This window comes from Copadichromis virginalis, linkage group LG7 (assembly GCF_057382275.1).
Source record: "Copadichromis virginalis isolate Kocher_CV1m ecotype Utaka linkage group LG7, C_Virginalis_male_GT1.1, whole genome shotgun sequence".
Taxonomy (NCBI): Eukaryota; Metazoa; Chordata; class Actinopteri; order Cichliformes; family Cichlidae; genus Copadichromis; species Copadichromis virginalis.
Genome location: NC_140624.1, coordinates 65,441,474 through 65,462,112, shown reverse-complemented (window position 1 = coordinate 65,462,112; position 20,639 = coordinate 65,441,474). Strand labels below are relative to the sequence as shown.

Here is a 20,639-nt window from a genome sequence, read left to right as displayed (position 1 = left end):
TGGCATGAGGGGATTCATTGTAGTTCTTTTCCATTAGAGAGAAAGCTGATGTTTCCAGAACTGCACAATTCAATAATCAGATGAATAAAAGCACTACAAGCCAAGGGAAAACAATATCAATCATATTTTAGATTCAAGAGAATCTTTTAACAGCTTCATAATTTTAGTCTGTGAGCGTTGGACTAATACAGAAAAAGCAGAGTTTTATATTTGAAGTATTGATTCAGCCCATGAGGTCCGATTAAACTGAACCAGGGGCAAACGCTCACTTCTTTAGACACACCTTGACCCCTTTTGCCTTCAGAGGTGCCTTAATTCTGTGTGGCATTAATTCGACAAGGTGCTGGAAACATTTCCTGAAGAAAACCACCCACAGTCACTTAAATCACCCATTCTGATGCCCAGATTAAACTTCAACGGGTCATCTTGACCCTAAATGCACAGTTTCTGCCACGTGAGTGGCTGATTAAGCCAGTAAATGTATCTGGCAGTAGTTAGACTTTAAAGGGTCCATGGCCACGGCCGACTTCGATATCACTGAACCTGAAGAATATGAATATCTGTCACAGATAATGTGGCACACAGTATTTGACAAATATTAGGATAATTTATTTATAAACTCTGACTCAGTAGATTAATGATCACTTCTGTGTATCTATGTGTGAATCTATTCCACTGTGATGTTTCCCAGTTGGAGCTTCGACTTCCAGAGATGCTCCAAATGATTTCAAGAGAATAACTCATGTTATCAGCAAAGACTATGGATTTATTAGAAAGACCAGGGGCTTGAGGGAAATAAATGAGGTGATGCATTTTAAGAGCAACAGTATTTAAAACTGTCCCCTTTAAAAAGAAGTGAGCTTGAACTCTGCTGTAAAGGCGTCGGATTGAAAACTTCATGCTTTTCCAGTAGATTAAGTCTGAAAGGTGAGGGCTAATGAAGTTAATCTATGTTGATGCATTATAAGACATAAAGTATAAAAAAAACTAGGAAATGTCAGCTTTTGCTGCATGGAGCATTTTTGTGTTACATCTTTTTACAAGCCTGTCAACACGATCAGTGCTCATCATTAAATCTCTAGGTTTTTATTAAAGTGGACGATTCTGCCTTTAATTGTGCGCCTCTTCCTCGGACCCCCTTACATCATCATGTAGTGTTTATGTGTATGAAGCATTAAAAATAGGGACACAGCTGTGAAACTCTACAGTGCAACCACCAAGTCAAAGACCACACCGTAAATTTTACATTAGTTTTTATTGGTCAGGTCTTCCAGCTACCTTCCCTTTATCAGATATCTAAAATTTATTTATGTCTTTAAGATATGTTTTATATTCATACAACACTGATGAAATAAGAATTACCAATGCATATTACACAACATCAGACAGTGAACCAGCTTTGTGGAGCGCAGACATGAAAACTGCAACGAGGTCAAATGATGGGTGGAAACCAGCACCAGAAACTACAGGTGCAACTAAAAGTTCAGCCTCAGAGTCATCCATAGACGCTCTGCAGTGGACGGACAGGTGTAACTTTCAGGTGTGCAAAATGAAGCCAGTGCGAGTCTTAAACCTGCCAGCAGGAGGCATCTCCTCCGGCCATAAGTCTGTGTGTATGAAACGTCATCCTTTGGCTCCATTGGTCTTTGAATTTGTTAAACTTTTTAAATACAAGTTTATTATCTCAGTTACAAGCTTGAAGTCATATTGAATGCAACGTGAGAGCTGAGAGATGAAAAGGCTGTGAATGCTTTGCAGACAAACAACACTTTACTTGAAGTTAATGACAAAGCACGGCGCGTCATTTCTAAACGCAGGTTTCGCTCCAGCCATGTTTGCAAGCCTATAAAGCCAAAAATAGAGTGGGACCTCCGTGTTTATTAACCCGATAGTTCTCCCGTTGTTTTAAAATTCATATTTAAATCTCATGACACATTCAGAAAAGATTCTGTTGAATTGTAAGTTTTTCAATCACTTTATGGTGATTGTTTTGTCACATTTTTCATTTTTTAATGCTGTTTTTTTTTTAATCCTTGCCCCTATAAATATAGTTTTACTTACTTAATTACTTTTTTTAAGTAAAGACCTGAATACATCCTTCAGCCCTGGTTTTAAGTGTGTTTTCTGAGTAGCCAAGAAGTTTCCGTTTTAATGACGATTTCATCCTTTCGGCTCTTTACTGTCCATTTTTTGAGCTCCCTAAAGTGAAATGGTGCAATGCACTGAAGTGTAAATCCCAGTTATCACAGCTCATTAATAACACAAAAGACACAGCAGGACTCGCGCAAAACAATTTAATTACAGATCTGTGAATATTCAATTCCCAATCACATTTCATGAGGGATGAGGTTTCCCAGAAATAAAAATCGCAAATAAATAGCGAGCTCTTTATTATTGTGGTTAATGAGCCCATAATTAAATGTTAAACAGGATTTAAACATAAACGTTCACACGAGTTTAATACAATTCAAATAGCTTTACTTTTTAATTAAATGTCACATAAGGACTCGACTGCACCCCAAGACACAGGTAGTAAAAATAAAACACTGAATGCTAAAATTTAAATATTGGATTAGAAAAAGAAAAAAGAGAGAAGTTCACCCACAGCTGTGAACTGCAGTCACCTCCCGGCCGCTCACGCTTGCGCACGCTGGCTAAGACGGTAACGCGACACTCCGGTCATCCATGTTGCACGGTGACAGACCAGCACATGTGCAAATCTGAGTGTGCAGTGACAACAAAGTTGGCAGGAACATGAAACTCTCAGTGCTAAATATACACCGCAGCTGAGTGTGAGCAGCTTTAATTTCCCGCTCAACCATAAATCGATGGTTTTTCAACGTGATTGTTGTCACCTTGTCAACTATAAATAGATCAACAACCAACGATGACAGAACAACAGTGAATCAATGTTATTTCAATGTCAGTGTCAGGTTTCATCGGTATTTCAATGTTGTTTCAACATTGGTTTTGTGTTGACATTTCCATCCTGACGATTCTGATGGTTCAGATGGAAAATCAACATCTGTTCGGTGTCTCCTTGCTATCTGGGTGCGGTCAATATGTTTGACTTGTACCATTACATCATTTATATTTAGCTAAACTCATTCACAGGTTATTATGAATCAGGGGGAATCAGAAGACTGTTGGAATATTTTATTAGTGCTGTCAGTGTAATATTCATAGAATAACTCCCACTGAACATTTCAGAACTTAATGGGTTTGAACAGAAATGTTACATTTTTAAAAGTTCAGTGAATTAATAATAATAAATAACGAGGCTTCGGTTGTTTGTGTCTCTAAATTGAGGAAATATTCATTAAGGTTTTATTAATTATAAGGTTGTTTTGTCATTAATTGTATTTTGTTTATATGTTGTTGTTTTTTCTGACGGTATTTTAAAACTTCAAGTAAAGTGTTGGATTTTTTGAAGCAGTTCAATGAATTCGTGTTTATCCAGCACAACATCCTGTGCCGAGAGACTACCGTCGGGCTGGGGCAGTCTCGATAACATCCCGAGGAGTGGCGCCGGCTAACATTCACGTGCTTATGATCAACCTTCAAGCCTATCCTGGGCCTTCTAACGAGTATCTTTTGTCTTGTGGTGAACATTTCATACATGATATGATGAGCAATACAAAGAATGCGGGTAAGTATTCTAGTCACAGGATTACTGCGTCTCTTTCTCACTTCCACTGAACATAAATATCTGTGACAACAAATAAAATGGAGCATGACTGTGTCACATAATGATTGGTTTGTGCATGCGTGTGTGTGTGTGTGTTTATTAACAGTGCCAGGATGATGAATGGTATCTGAAGTGGCTTTAATGTACATGACTGTTATTCAGATTCGCGGCAGTGTTAAAGATAATTCTCTCAGTAACTGGCCTTGAAATGGAGATCATGATAAAGTTCAGCGTTTGTTTGTTTGTTTGTTTTTTACATCATCCAAGCATCTGGGGAAAAAAGTTTGTTTATTGTAGCAAACTCGCATCATAAATGAGCAGTTTTAAGTATCAAAAGCTGATCAGAAATGCGAGTGCCAAATGTGTAGGTGCGTTACCTGTGTAACACATGTAAAGGCCAATTTCTGAAGCACTATGCACCAGTATATGTTAAGCCCTAATGTGTCGGTGTGTTTGGGGTTTTGTGTGTGTGTGTGTGTGTGCAAGCGTGTGAGAGAGAAACTAGTAATCAGTTATGCATTAACCCTGTGCTGTATAAAAGGCCTTGTAACCAAAGGTGTTTTCTCCGCTGTAGGCCACGTACAGAAAGCCGTCCTCGTCCTTCTCCTTGTCGTACAGCTGGCCCATCGTCAGACTGAAACACAGTAAAAACCGAATAGTTAGATGATGCACAAAACAGAGTCAGTCATGTCTACAGGCTTTACCTAAAGACAGATTCGACACCATTGCATTACTGCGCCGAGTGTTTATGCCACCTTCATCTTTTTGTTTTGAGAGGTCATGAGTGTGAGCTTCTGAATAACATGCTGGAAGACGGCTATCGGATATCCTGGTTTCTGACTCATATCATGACCATAATTATTAAATTAAATTTAGGTTTTACTCAGTATCACTTCAAACTACTTTGAGTTAGCCCATTAAGTAATCAGGAACGTGAAGTCGCAGAGCAAAGAACCTCAGGAGTCGCCCCCTGCTGGCAATTAAAACAAATGCATATTGTGGAATAGATTCACTTTTAGGCCAACACCGTATAAAAAAAGGCCTGGGCAACAAACACATTACACCGACAGAAGCTCCTCGGCCTTGGAAACCCGTATCATTAAGCTCCTGGTGCACAGTTAATGTGCTGATGCCACAGGACTGAAATTCAATGAGACTGAAAACCGGATTCAGAAGCTGAGCCTGAGGTGTGGCCCAATACTAGCTATGTGCATTCTTTATATACAGTGCACAGATATATCAAAATCCTTCTTGAAGCAACTCTCACCACTCTATAGTGACCTTGGTAATTCCACCCAGCAGTTATTTGGGCAGCTCCACCCTTTAAATGGAGGAACAGATATAAAAGTAATTTGAAACTGTAATCTAAGTACCAGGATTTAACTGCATGTACTGAGATTTTGTAGACACAAGTTGATATGTGATGATAACTTGTCTGTGGTTTTGGGCATTTGACAATCATTCTAGCAAATGTTCCTCCTCAGGGTTCATGCGGGAGATCTGTGGATAGACCCACTGCCAACCCAAAAGGGCAAACCTGCTATGGGCTAGCCTAGTTTAACCCTCAAGGCCCAGATCGTGGTTTTCTGTGGGGAACCAATGATGGGTTTGCCTGCAGAAAACCTGCACTTTTCACACTGTTCAAAGTTAAACTGCAGAAGCAGAACTGCAGACCGTGTGCCTTTAAAAGTAAAAGTTAGCTGCAGCGTTTACTTTAAAGGTGGGAACTGCGTCGATTTTACAACAACAACAACTAGTAATTACTGAGAATTACCTGGGAAATCTGCCAACCAGTCTAGCATTGCACATTTCCTTAGCAACCAGTGGTTATGTCATGTCAAATATGACAAAGACCTGAGCAATGTTAAGCCCTACTGTGTCGGTGTGTCTAAATTTCATTAGACTCACTGTCAAATCTGATAAAAACTACAGGCCGTCTGTTTAATACCTTCAATGGGAGGTTGAGAGCTCAGCGATTACAGCCAGATGCATGTTTTTGCAACATGAACATGAACATTCCTCACAACAGCTGATTTACGTGTGGAATAAATTCCTCATAAAAAATGAATTTAAGTTTTAAAAATAAAAAAGAGCCGCTAGTGGTTCTTCCTTCTGGTTCCATTTATCAAAGCTGTGGACTGTAGGAGCTGTGCTTCTGAAACATCTTTGACATCCTCTTGCTAAACAACTACTTGGAGCAACCACATCAGTAGAGACGATGCCAAAAAACGTTGTCCCAGAGCCAGTCTTTTTTGTGGAACTGGTTCTAGATTTGGCTCCAGCATTATTGCTTTGTTAGTGAAGAGGTGGCATACGTGCTGTGGCTAGACTTTAATAAGGAGAGCAGTATCAGCGTGCTACAAAGCACTCAGAAGCAGATTCCTTTGATAAGCCGCCTCTCTCTGATCCCATCCCGTCCCGCCTCCACCAGTCAGAGCAGATGGCTGCACCTACTTGTTTCTGATGGACACTTCTTCCTGTTAACAGGGAGTTTGCCCTCCCCACTTTTGTCAACTGCTTCCTGATAGGGTCCCTTGTGATTGCTGGGGTTTCTTTCTAATAATGCAGGGTTTTAGCCTCACAATATGAAGCACAATGAAGTGACTTTTGTTAGAAATTGGTGCTATATAAGTAAAACCGGATTTAATTGAATAAACGACAAATAGATGAGAGACTTTCATGCTGCCTTATGAAAGAAAGTACAGGAGCATAAAGAGCATAAAACAGCTTCTTCCCATCGACCATCAGGCTACTCAACACTCACACCTAGAAAACTGCTGATCCCTGTGCAATATCTACCTTAAGTGCAAAGCACTATAGTAAAAATAATATATGGTGGAGAGTGATGTGTCATGATTTATAAGATGAATCATCATGAACATAATTCAATGACCACTAACAATTACGGTGGACAATAACACGTCCACGTTAAGTTGCGCTGATGAACTGAATTATTTAACATTAGCTTCACCACTACGTGAGCTACCTGGATATTCTTTGCCTCTCTGAAAGGACTGTGACAGCGAGCTCTGTCTGTCTGGGTCAATTTGAGGAATTTACATACACATTACCTCCTCTCTTCATTTCTTGTGCTTTTTCATGGTCTTTTATGGTTGATGGTGTAGCCACAGAAGAGAATTTTCTTCGAATACATACAGTATCACTGTTTTTAGTATTTACAGCTGTTTAGTGCCGGTAGGACACGTGACCCAAGGGCAACTAAACACAGGACAGCAAAGTGTCCAAAGAGGAGCAGTGTTTACACAGACATGACTTCTTTCTGGTGAATGGGAGCAACGCACAGAACTTAGAGGAGAGAAACAAAGTATCGATGCTATCGCACTAATATTGCTCCAATACCAATACCAGCGCTGGTATCGATACTACCGATATTTGGATCGATCCACCCTTGACGCCCCCACCCCTTCTATAATATTCACCTACCTCTATTATTTCCATCTATTCCACTGTTTACCCATACCATTGATAAAGCTGCTAACATTAGGATTAGCCCCTATGTACTTGGTGTTTTAAATTATGATAATATATTACTCTTTTATTCTTGTTCATGTTTGTCTGTATACACCAAGTTCAGCTGTGCTTCCAGTTTCTTTGTTTACTTAACCTTACAACAACCATGAAGCTTATTCCATCTTAAAACTGGTGAAAGTTTTGATTGAGGTGAAAGTGTAGCTTCAGACTCAAATGGAGCTGGATAAGAAATACTTCTACATACGATCCTGCTCATCAGTTACACAAGATGAATGGTTAAACACATTTTAGGTAACACACAGTGCGCACATTACAGCTTTGATAACGTCAGGCTGTTGATCCAGGGTAAAATGTGGCTAACAGATTTTAAACATATTTATTTTTATGTATTTATTGCAGAAATTTTGCTGTAACTATGTAATGAATTCTGGCGATATGGCCAAAAACCACTAAACTCGAATCAGTTAATTCTTGGTTCCCAGGAGACATCTGAGTGAGGAGAACAGATGCTAAAAAAATCAACGTAACTCACATTTCTTTCTTAAGCTACAACTACAGAGTACAATTCATGCAATTCAAAGTAAATATTAACAATATACAGCATAAATATTTATTTCAAAGGTATTGTTAAACTCAAAAAAAGTTCAAATCATCTAACACATTTACATTCAATAAAATTATCGAGAAGAATGAGTTGGTCTCTGTGGTGCACACTCATGAGTTTGACCTTTAAATCTACTGACTTGCTGCAGAACGCAGCGCACTCTCACCTGGACTGGGGGACCGTTTTGTCAACGAAGAGGAAGATGGCTTTCTCTGAAGGCAGCTGGATGCGTTTCCTGATGATCCACATGAACTGGGCCACAGTGATGTCAGAGGGCACCAGGTACTTCCTCTTATCTATGTCCACTATCTGAGAGCCAGAAACCTTCTCCACTATCACCTGGAGTGCACACATTAACAGACAAATGCATTCTTACACACTGTGGTCATGCTGTGTGTGGGCCACAAATCTCCCAATACTGTAGCAAACACCTGCACTCCCTATCTGAAAGCTTCTGGCTGACCATTAAGCTTAGCCTTACAATAATGTCTGTGAGTGAAGTTGTAAGAACATATGTCACCAGTAAGCCCTCAGCAGCAAGGTACTTGTAAGGTTTTAAGGTGCGTCACAATCCATGGCTGATAGTCCTTCTTCTATCCACGCATGTTTTTATTGCATTTGCAATTTTCACTGGCTGAATGCAACACCAAACGTCACAGAGCCATAACTGTGGCCCATCCCAGCTGCCATAGTGCGAGAGGTAGAGTGTGCCCAGGTTGTCGCTGCGTCTGTGACGCACAACATCATTAAAGGATTCAGACAAAGGAGGGAAAATCCCACTGCACAAGGGACAAGGCTGAAAACTAATTTTAAATTTTGATCTCTGGGGTCCTCATGTTCTACTGCATTAGAGACAGACATTGCTCTCTATAGTAATCACTGCATGGGCTTAGGAATACATTAGTAAACCATGGTCAATGGAAAAAATAGACAAACTGAACAGACCTAGGCACTCTGCTGGGGCCTAACTTAATTAAGACAGACTGAGGAGAAATGGAAAGTTGTCCTGTGGTCATTTTCTGCCCGGATAGGCAGAAGAAAATGGATGGTGGTCTGGTCAATCAGAATCTCAAATTCTTTATGGAAACCGTGAATGTTGCATCCTCCAGGCTAAAGATGAGAAGGACCATCCTTCTTGCTACGGGCCTACAGCTCTGCTTATTTAAACAATGCCAGAGGACTGCACATTTACCCAATCCTGATGTGAATTTAGCAGGTTTTGGGTGACTGCCCTCCCCCACAACTCACCGGTACTCTGTCAGGATATTTGTTGCGTATTTTGGCTGACTCCACACATCGGTGCTCTGAAGGAGAGACAGGAAACAAACAGGAAGTCAGAGATTAAAGGGCTGAGCGAGGCCTCTTGGGATTCCTCTGGCCTTTCAAGCCAAGGCTAGTCAGATATATCGGCTCAAATGCACATTCAAGCACAGCATTAAGGTTGACTGCAGTTTACGCAGACAGAGCGGCGGATGCCTTCTAACATCAACTCACAGTGTGATCATGTGTGTTAAAGTGGACACTTAAAGGCATTACTGTCACAGATCAGTAGTAAGTCACATCAGCAGCTTTTATTAAGTGATTATTATATCAGGAGGAGGAAAGAGCATCTATTGGAGGAAAGACTGCATGCAGCAGGGAAAACAATGAACAGAGGTCAGAGAGGATGAGGTGATGGGTGAGAAGATGTGTGCTTCATTTAGGTGCACACTTTCATTAGCCCAGTTAAGAGGCCTACTTTTGCTGTGTGTTTCTTTAAAAAGGAACTTCGAGATTATCTGAAGAGAGTATGGAGACAAAGGCTGAGGAGCAAAGCCGTTCCAGCAATCTAAATTTGGAGAGAACTTTACACCAAACTCAGTTCCAAATTCTGGCACATTATTAATAAACATAATAACACTTACACTGTTTGTGTTAGGTGTTACCAGCTCTGAATCACTGAGGAAGCCCTCTTCAGTACCCATTTAAGTTATAAGGCCTAGTTAAATAGACCCTGGAGGGGGTTACCCAGCAGCATGAACCAACACAAAAAGTTGTAGCCCTACTGCATACAGCCGAATTTGCCACAACAGTCCCTGACAGCCCTTAATCATGTTATTACCACAGGGTTTTAAGTAGTGATTACATATAGGCAAAGCAACATTAAATTGTGGGATTTTTAAATGCATTTTGGTTAAGAACATGCATGCAGTGGAAAAACACATTTCGGGGTAGGATTGATTGGATGCATCAGGGATATGAAAGGTGAGCCGGATTTTGACAGCGGTCATAACACTTGCAAGAATAATCTTAGCATTAGTTGCTAGCCATGCAGCATCAGCCATCATGGATTTATATGCTGAGGCAAGCAATACATTTCTACACCTATATGGGATGAGATGGCAACAATGGATGCGGAGAAAAAGACAGAACGGAGGGTGCGTGACATGACAAGATCTCTCGTTTCATAACAATCCAAACCCCTTTACCGAGGGAATGGTCCTCTTTAAACATCCATTTCATCTTTGCTGGATCCCCGCACTGACGCGTGACGGCAGGGTCGAAAGGCGGGCTTGTGAATCTGCGGATAATGTCCAAAAATCCAGACAAAAGCGGTCAAAACAAAACGTCAACAACCCCGCTGAGCCAGGAGCTTTCAGCTGTCCGTCTATCAGGGAGGTGACGTCACTGTCTGACACAGGGGAGGTGCTGATGGTTTTGGTGCTGCCTTCAAGTGCTCTCAGTCCAGCTACGAATGCAAGGGTGTCAACCATAAGGTCCGGGGGCCATCTTCGGCCGGGCAAAGAGTGTAATCAGGCACATTGGGGGGTTTTGGAAAATGTGAAAGATGACAAATATTGGACTTTTAACTGTATTTTCATACCTTTTACAGCTTTTCCCACCTCATAGCCATTCATAACAAAGTAATTAAGTAACAAATAAGCAATTAAATGATGCTCTACTAGAGCAATTTATTGATTTGCAAAAAGTCCACAGACAAAAAATTAAAAAAAAAAATTAACAACTAAAACTTTCTGTTATATAATTACAGAACAGTCTGGGCAATGAGATAGCAGAATTGCTTCTCTAATTTTACACATGTATTTTTTTTTACAATATAAGCCCAGAATCATTAAGGCTGGTGTTACTTTTTCACTAACTACAGTACAAAAACGTTATCATGTAGAAAAACCGATTTGGACTGTAAATGTGCAGTTAAACCTCTGGTCAATGACAATAAGCAGAGTTTCACTCATCTGGCCCACTTAAGATCAAAGTGGTCTGCATGTGGGCCACAATGTAAAATGAATTTGACATCGGTGTTAATGCATAATGAACCCATCCAACCATCCATAATAATAATAATAATAATAATAATAATAATAATAATAATAATAATAATAATAATAATAATAACAAACACAAAATTATCTTTAATGATGATTTATTTTCTATTGTGTACAATTATATATTATGTAGCAATTAATATCTTATTTTAAGATGAAAACTACCACACAGAATTTCATTATGTGACTGCATAGTGAAAAATAAAGAATATTTAGATTGGCATGTAAAGGGAAAATGCAAAATGAACAGAAAGTGATAGAAAAAACCCAACAGACACGTGTTTGCAGACATACCCAACTGAAAACATAGGCAAATACAGGAAGTGGCCTGAAACGGGTGCAAATTGACGAGATGCAAAAAGACACAAAGTAAGAGACACAAAACCTCCTCAAAGAGAAACTAAAAAATAATCAGAGACCCCCCTATCCTCAAAAAGATTGAAAAAAAAAACCCGCAAACAACTTGAAACAGACACAAAAAGGGCCGCAAAGCGAAGCAAACTGATGAAAACGGTGATGAAATTATTCAAAAGTCAAAATTACAAGAAATAAATGCACAATAACCACAAAAATATAGAATCCCTGCCTGTAATGCGTTTCTGCTTCTGTACACGTTTTGTGTGTGTGTGTGTGTGTGTGTGTGTGTGTGTGTGTGTGTGTGTGTGTGCTCCTCACCGTGCTGGTATCGCGTGAATGCAGCACAAACGCGAACACTGGCAGCCATGGTAACCGCCAGACGCTAAGCTAGGAAGGAACATGGCGCGGTACTTGGTGCTAACATAAATAGCATGTTAATTCGCTGTGTTTTTGACCAGTGCCCTACTAGACTCACTTCATTACGGAAGCGGTTAGATGACTAAGGGATAATTTGTGGTTGCTTAGCATTTTATTGTCGGTTTGCCCACGCTGATCCTCCGAGGGCTTTCCGTCGGTTTAGCATCTTTGCTATCTGGAAGACTGAGCTGTTTATACCTCCAGCACACTTATGGCTTTCTATGAGGTGTACTCTCACCCGGCTTTGATTCGGTACAAAACGAGCGTGTGCACGAAACCAACGCTGTTCCTGGTTGTGGTTCTGTGCCTCACCTACATCCCGCCTCTGCTGGTTGCTTACAGGAGCCAAGGTACATTTACGGTCCAGAAACTCTACATGCGCTCTAAAAACTACACCCTTTAACAGCAACACATGCCACGCTAATAGAAGCAAAATATTTGTTTGCACGTCACTCATGGAAAAACACCCGGGTTGCGCCACGCCATGGAATTTTCATAGATAGATTTTGCTGGTAAGGCAAAATCCAGTGGCACTTCCTCTATTCTCCCAAGTCTGCTAGGTATCAAAGCATGGGACAAGCCATGAAGTTTTAAATTACATTTATAAAACTCCCGATTGAAGCTTTTATACACCTATTAAGATTCATTTTGCACTATCAGACTTCATTTATCTCTGTCAGGAATCACAGGCTCCCTGTTTCTCTTATTGCTCTCGTATGACTGTGAAACATGTTAAAACGCTTAATTCATGTCTGCTTTAAACAGAAAACACATAGAAAGCATTGTACGTGGTTGTTTGATTGGCAGTAATTATTTTCACGTTTATTATTACAACTGATAAGCAAGTGGTTGGTGGTGTCCATGTGTAAAATGACAACAGAGTTGAAAACAGAAGCCTTCAGTGACATCATCAAGCTGCTTCTGTTTTCTAAATGAGGATAATTAAAGAAATGTATTTTAGTATTATTTTCACTGACTTTGAATACAGCATGGTTGTTGGAGCCAGACCAGCTGTTTTGGGTCTTTCAGAAACTGCTGATTTACCGGAATTTACTGGGATTTCCCCACACAAAAATCTCAACTCCAGTCTCTTGACCTCCAAGGAGTGGTCCAGCAATTCATTTATTTATTTATTTATTTATTTATTTATTTATTTATTTATTTATTTATTTATTTCAAATGGGTGCTAGTCTGATTTATTTTGCATATGTCTGTAATTACACCAAGTAAGTAGTTGTAGAAAACTGAACAGTTTGAGTGGTACAAATACATGCTCCTTGTTCTCAAACTTGTTTTTAATTTTAGGTTTTTGGATAAAAAGGAGCACTTATGAGGAACAGCCAGTTGTGAGATTCCAGTATCAGACTCTGCTTGTTGCAGCAACCAGTACTAGGGGAGAATATGTCGCCTGGAGCACCTTCCCCCAACTTAACAACATGCTAGGAGCCAACCTCCGGATTCCTGCTGTCACTGTAAGAATGTGTTCACAACACGCCACTCAAATCAGCACGGTGCTTATGTTCTCTGGTAACAAACTACAGCAGAATCGATCCTGTTTTAATAGAAGACATGATATTTAAGTAATGAACTAAAGCACTGTGTTCACAGTTGAGTTTTTTGAGCAGATGACTGGATTGGATTAGATGAGATTAGACAGGTGATTAGAGTTTATGCTGAAATCAGAATTTAGAAGTAAGAAACTTGGCCGTGGTGTAAGCTTCATTTTCGTGCTCATTCTGTGTATTTGTGAATGGTGCTTGTGACCAAAGTAGCTGTTAGTGAGTGCATCAGTGTTTTTCATCAGTAGGACCCAAGCAGCAACTTATGGGGCTGAGAAATGAACATGCAGTTCCCCTGATTCCCTTTTGGGGCCTTCTCAAAGAGTAAGGGAGTCTCCATAGACTCCCATTTAGTGCTGTGGGGAGTTTTTGTCAATGTCACAAGGTTGCTGTTGAATTTCGTTTATGTGGCTGAGCCGTTAGCTTGCTTTGAATTAGGAGGCAGCTTTGTTAAGGCGAGTGTGTCCAGTGAAGCAATGTTTTTCAGGTGGGCCAGTTAAATGTAAATTTTGCTCGTTTATCTCAGGATGGTGGTGCATGAGATGCAGCTTCTTGTTCTTGTTTTTAGTGATTATTAAATTTATTTAATACAATATCAATATTTGGTGTCCCCACGTTGATACAAAACTGCCTCACAAAATCAGTCAGTATAGAATAGCTGCAGATTTTGGCATTTATGTATTGGTTTAATATTTTTCAGCTCCAATACGAACTTGTAATAAATGTACAAAAACATTAGGTAAGTCTGCATTGTACCATCACAAAAGTACTGAAAGGCCTCACATGGCAATTACTTTAATTTTCTTATTTCATACAATAATTAATGATTTCACTGTGTGTAATACATTAGAAATGTCAATTATGTTATTTTTCCTCGTAGTCCAGTTGCTCAGTGAGCAGTTTGAGTTTACTGTCATTGAAAAGCTGGAAAACGTATTAAGTAGCGAGCCCTGGTTTAAAAAAGTGTCCGTTCCTGCATAATAAACATCATGTTTGTACTGAACAGTGGACAGATATGATTTTTTTTACTTTTAATAACAGTAGAGTCTGCTTTGTTCTTCTGTGACTGCACTTTGCAGGTGAGAGAAGAGGACCAGAACCAGGATGGGAAACTGGACCTCCTGGTCTTTCAGCTGCAGCTTCCTCTGAAACCCAATGAGCAGGTGTACAGCATTCAGCTGCTGCTCACCTTCAGCTACCAGCTCTTTGTATGTATCCCACAGCATTACCCACTCGCACAGACACTCCATGAATCTGTTAAGCTAGTTAGTGCAAATTAAAGGTTGCACATTGGGCCATAAATAACATGGTTCACCACTAAAGATGCTCCAAAAAGGCACCAACAGCAATAAGATGGCCAAGAGGTCCACGTTACTGACTTTAGATAGTTTAGGTTTGACCTTTCCTCCGTAGGAAACACCTTTTCATCAGACAAGGCTTTCTACTAACTTTAAACCTGAGAAGGAGCCATAAAAAGTTTATTTCTTTCACTTACGAAACTAATGTTATGAAACGTGATAAAACTTGTGAGGTAATGGTGGGGCTGGAGCTAAGAGGCACAGATCACCACGTGATTTTTATCAGTTTTAGTAGCTTTGGGGATTTTTTAAAAGCCTTTTAAGCAGTTTTAAATGTCAATATCTCCACTAGGTGGCGCCATAAGTGTGACCTAATATTGGCACACAGATGTCTCTAGACTCGCATCGAAGCTGTGAAGTTTGGGACATACTGGACGATGTTTAGCTGAGATTTGACAATGTCGTGTCCTGTGGCGAATGAGTGAAAATTAGCGTGCCGCCAGGACCACGCCTTTTCGTGAAAATTCAAAAGCTTTGCAATTTAACATCACCGAAGCCTTTAGATTGTACTCACCAAAGCTCATGTAGATCTGATAAAAACCCTAGGAGGAGTTAGCTAACGTACGAGGCCTGAAAATGGACGAAATTGCCGCAAAATTCCACTTTAAATTAAAAATGGCTGACTTCCTGTTAGGTTTAGGTCAATGGGCCCCGGGACTTTTTGTTTGTCTCATGTTATACATGTTTACCAAATTTGACTCATGTAGCTCAGCTATGTGTCTGTAGTACTTCTTAATAGCCAGCATCGGTGGCGCTCTAGAGCCATTTTGAAACGCTAAATCGGTAAAATATGTAGATTTTATGTAAATTTTCAGCAGAACTGAGGCGTATGCACAATTTCACGAGTTTTTGAGCCTCAAATAGGCGATTCATTTGCCTGAATATTGATAAACAACAGAGCAGATACAATAACCTTCACACTTTTAGTGCTCGGGCCCCAATTATTACATGTGTAAACACATTTTTTCAGACAGGTAATAAATATTACCTGTTTAATAACAGGTATTTCAAAGTGCTGTAAATAATAAAATGTGGCCTTCAGTGTGACAGCACCAAAGTAGGGCCTTCAGGACCGTCTACGGCTGGTGGTTCAGCTAAAGCAGAGTGTAATATTTGTTGTTGTTGTTTTCCCAGCGGATGTCCACCGTGGTGATGCAGAGTCTGGCATACATGCAGCACTCCTCTTCTGTCCCCGGAGCTAAGCTGTTCATCAGCGGAGACCTGAGGCTGCAGCAGAGAACGCCTTTGCCTCACAGGGGGCTCTACAATATTTATAATGTAAGAGGACACGGGATCACCACCTTTTTCTCTCGCTACACCCTTTAGAGTAGATGAGTGCTTTGCTACCACATTCTGAGCCTGGAGCGGAGCAGAAAGGCACTTTTAAGATCTGATATCCAAAAGCTTCGTGCTTCAGTGGTTAGCGTCATTGTAGTATGCATGTGTTTGGTTTGCTAACAATGTTTGCTAATGTTAAATTAAACACACCAACCACATCCCAAGTGTCTTGCTTTACAAGAAGGGTCATTCACAGCAGAACAGTAGCTTCTTATCTTTTCTGTCTTCTGTAAAGGCGTGTATTTGTTAAGCACTCACTACCACTGTAACAGCCCACTAAACGCGCTTTTAAACTGGGTGTATGCATGATGGTGTCAGAGAGGCACCTGCCCAAATTTGTATCCATATGGTGTCATTTTTTAGAATATGTGTGACTTAGACATCCACAGCAAATGTAACGCCACATAAAACAAAACAAATCTGCATAAAATACTCCTGAAGTATTAATCTAAACTTTACTTCAATATCAGAGTAATTCAGCTAGTGATTTTAGCCATCGCAATAACCCCGTATAAAAATATATTTGCAGTACACCATGCATCTTTGCTGTGTCAGTGTTAATACATGCTATGGGGGATGATTATACGTTAATGTGCTGTTTTCTCTTCCTCCGCGTTGATGCTAAGGTGTCGGTGATCGATGGCTCCAGCCCTTTTGCGAGCGCGTATGACCTCGAGAATATAATCAGGAGCTACCAGAACAGAAACTGTGAGTTGACAAAGGCGCTGCTCTTGTTTGGTTTAATGTAAATTTAGTCAAATTTTGCAAGTGTGTATTTTTTTTTTCCTGCCACAGTGACCACAGTGCTGTCCTGCCCAATCCCCGTGTGGACTATAGGACGAGCTGCTGCTGCTCCCTTTGAGTTTAAAGCTGAAATCCGCTACCCTGTGGAGGTAATCAGATATCCTTTTGATAAATACATTAAAATGGACATGTTTGTTTTCACATAGAGTAACCTTCAAAAAAATATATCTTTGAATACTTTCTATGGATAAGGTTTATTTAAGGTGGGACGCTGCAGACAAAGCATGTTTTTTTCATGGACTGTTCAATTTTGAGCTTCCGAGGTATTTTATATAGTCTTGTCAGTCCTCTGACATGCTTTTGAGATGGTAATACAAAGGAAATGTCCAGAACAAACACTGAGGTGCTTGTTTTACACCTCTGGTAATGCACATGTATGTAAATTACTGTCATTTCCCAATACAAAACTTTAACAGTCATTTTCTTACACTCTGACATACTCTTCTACGTCATTTGCATACACCAGAGTTTCCTGTTTTATTCCTGCCTGTATCGTGATGCTTTGTATGGCCTTTTTGGCTATAGAATATGGATTTCATTGTGTATTTTCTGATTCATGAAGCGATAAAGAGAGATCTCAAACACTACCTCTATAAAAACCTTGAACTCATTTGGGGTGATCCTTCATTTGGACATTTGTGAAACCTCGTAATGTAAAAAATGATTATAAATAATTTAAGTAAACTTTCTGTCAGTATATGTTAGCTCCATGTCTCCAGAAGCCCAGAAACATTTCATAATAAAAAAGAGGTTTATGATAAATTTTATCTCATGTAAGTAGGCTTTTATTGGACATGTTTTCCACAGCAGTACTGTGCATGCATAAAACTAGGAAGGTAAAGGGAGGCTGTAGCAGCAAACCTCTGAATGTTTATTCTCTGAAAAATCAAATATTATTTCATCTTTACTCAATCAGGCGTCACATAGCTTTGTTGTTCAAAGCACTGTAAAATAATTCTGCAAAATCACTGCATCAGAAAAAGTAAGTAAAATGAATGTGGTGAGTTAGAATAACATGCAGTAGCTTAATTAACTAAGTGCTTTAATTTAGCTGGTAATTCAGCTCCGTTTGCATGATATTAACATTTTATGTCAGGAGACTGGGATGTCGTTTTCTTTGTCCCATTCAGTGCTTTACTTATTCACATGCTAAACTTTGCTATGAAGTTTTGGGTGAAAGAAAAGTCAGGTAAAATTAAGAAACTTGTAAAACATGAGTACAGAAAATTTAGAGCAGGGATGTTAAAATCATTAAAGTGACTTAAGTGACTTAAAGACTTGAAGAACTTTTTTGTCATTGTAGTTATACAACAAAATCTGTTTGGTAGCTCACAGAGGCCAGCAGCAATAAAACAAGAAACAGCATAGTAACATAATACAGTCACATTATACAGTGGGCCACATAATAATGGATTGGATTTATATAGCGCTTTTCAAGGCACCCAATGCGCTTTACAATACCACTATTCATTCACTCTCACATTCTGCCCTGGGGCAGACTGACAGAAGCGAGGCTGCCATATCGTGCCATCGGCCCCTCTCCAACCCACGCTCAGCCCACGCTCCAACGTTAAGTGGGCCAGAGGTGTTAGACTCCCCTTTCTGTCACTGTACAGAGGTTTAACTGCACATTTAATCCTGGAGATGTCTTAATATAAGAATAAGAAGTGCAAATACAACATTACATTTACGTCATTTTTCTGCACAGTAGAGAAACAGATGTGTAAAAGTTAAAAGAAAAAGTTCTGGTAGTTCATTGTTCTAACATGTAATTATCCTGAAAAAAAACCTGTCATTTAATTGTTTGTGTATTTTATTTAATTCATTTGGTGTAGTGTGAATGACCTTAAAAAAGGTCATTAGTAGTAGCAGAAGCTGTAAACCGTGCCAAAATACAGTTAAAAATTAAAAATGTGTGCCGTTGCATTCACATCTGCCAAAGCAGTCCAGAGGCCCAGACTGGAGTCTTTGTTGGGCTGATTCTGATTCTAATGTTTGACACCCCTGATTTTGGGGTGTGGTGTCTAATTTTTGTCATTGTTTCTGCCTTGACTTCTCCCTCCACCTATCGCCCCGGCTTCTGGGAAACCATCAAATTTGCCTGGATTCAATATGTCAGCATCCTCCTCATCTTCCTCTGGGTCTTTGAACGCATCCAGAGATTTGTTTTCCAGAACCAGGTTCTGACAACTGTCCCAGTCCCAGTGGGAAAACCTCACATGTCATGATGGTAGTGCTTCAACCTCCTTATGCAGCCTGCCCACAATCTTCTTTTTCCTTGTTCTTCTTTGAACTTCTTTCTGCTGTTGCCTCTCGTGTGTTAACTCAGGTTTACAGTTAGCAGTAAGTGCTGCCCCATCATCGTCCAGAAAACCTGTTTTGGTGATCTGAAACACATTCACACATTAGGACCAGGCAGCATCCTCGCAACATCAGTACAACCAGCACCCATGCTGCACATTCAATTTTAAAACTGCTTTGATATTTGTTAGAAAGCAGAATCAGTCTGTCTTTTGTTGCACGCAGGAACTTAAAAAACAAAAAGTAGTGTCTGAAAGGTTAGACACGTTCGAGGTTCCTTCTTTTGTGCAGAGACAACAGTGCACGTAGCGCTGATTGACCTGTGCTGGCACAACTCAACAGCTGCCTCTATACGATAAAGCGCACTGAAGTTATACGACTCACAGATGTCCTGTTATCTCGAACATCCATGGGCGTGGCAGTGTTGAAAACAAACTGTCTGCTGTAGTTAGGAATTTGTAGTTGGCAGTTTGGAGATATTTTTTGTGAGAAACAGGAGTTTCTGTATGAATGAAATCCCATGTAGCAAATCTTTAAGATTTTAAAATTTTATTTCTTTTTTCTTTACCACCTGAGGAGCAATGGAGCAACCTCCTCTAATAAAGCTGAATAGTTGTTTCTCTGAAAAGTGGATCTTTTTCTTTCTGCTGCTGTTTTCTAGCAACTGTTTAGGAAATATGAGAAGAGTTTGTGCTATTGTGTGAGTGTATGTGGCAGAATCAGTCTTTTGTGTTGTGGCATAATGGATAATAAATATTTTTTACAGTTTTAACTATGTGTGTCTGCTTTAACCATAACATGTGTGTGATGATTTCCTAAGAAATGAAAACTAAAACCTGTTTTTTTTTTTAAGTATTCAGACTTTTTCTGAAGCAACCTGTTGTTTTTTAATGTTTTGTGACTTTTTCACGAAGCCATAACCCCAACTCACAACAATATTTATCTTAAGACACTTTATATCATAGGGTTAATAACCAATGAGCTAATGATCTCCTGTGTGAAAGCACTTCAAAGGAGTTCACAACAACCGAGCTAATGGAGGGCTGCAAGTAACCAGAGATCATAAATGTGCAATCCTAGCATGTGAAATACCAGAAGGAACTAAGTGTGAGAAAATGAGATAATGTTAATCATGAGGTTCAAAAGAATTAATGGTTAACCGATCCTATCATCAGAATATTTAGACAGAGCAAATGGCCAACACAGCTCGAACTGGCTGAAGGATGATTCTCTCCCTGTCTTGGAGTTGTCACAGCCCTAATCCTCAAGATTAGGACAGAAGAATTTTTCTTTGTGTGTTAGGAAGCATTCCTGGTGGTGCAAAAACCAGTTTCTCATTAACATTTACTCTTGGAAATAAAAAGGTGACAAGCATTTCATGTTTTATTACACGTC

General features: G+C 39.8%; 2 protein-coding genes across 2 annotated transcripts; one reads left to right on the top strand and one right to left on the bottom strand.

The window, feature by feature from the left end:
- Positions 1-2,280: 2,280 nt before the first annotated feature.
- On the bottom strand, positions 2,281-10,484 carry gabarapl2 (GABA(A) receptor-associated protein like 2). Its single transcript, XM_085464789.1, has 4 exons — positions 10,253-10,484; positions 9,033-9,088; positions 7,951-8,123; positions 2,281-4,322 (listed from the first exon to the last, which is right to left on the bottom strand). The coding sequence occupies exons 1-4, from the start codon at positions 10,284-10,286 to the stop codon at positions 4,208-4,210; spliced, it is 378 nt and encodes a 125-aa protein (XP_085320915.1). The 5' UTR covers positions 10,287-10,484; the 3' UTR covers positions 2,281-4,207.
- A 1,337-nt stretch (positions 10,485-11,821) lies between these two features.
- On the top strand, positions 11,822-20,016 carry tmem231 (transmembrane protein 231). Its single transcript, XM_085464786.1, has 7 exons — positions 11,822-12,234; positions 13,190-13,356; positions 14,523-14,651; positions 15,936-16,079; positions 16,766-16,847; positions 16,935-17,040; positions 19,009-20,016. The coding sequence occupies exons 1-7, from the start codon at positions 12,096-12,098 to the stop codon at positions 19,169-19,171; spliced, it is 930 nt and encodes a 309-aa protein (XP_085320912.1). The 5' UTR covers positions 11,822-12,095; the 3' UTR covers positions 19,172-20,016.
- The last annotated feature ends 623 nt before the right edge of the window (positions 20,017-20,639 follow it).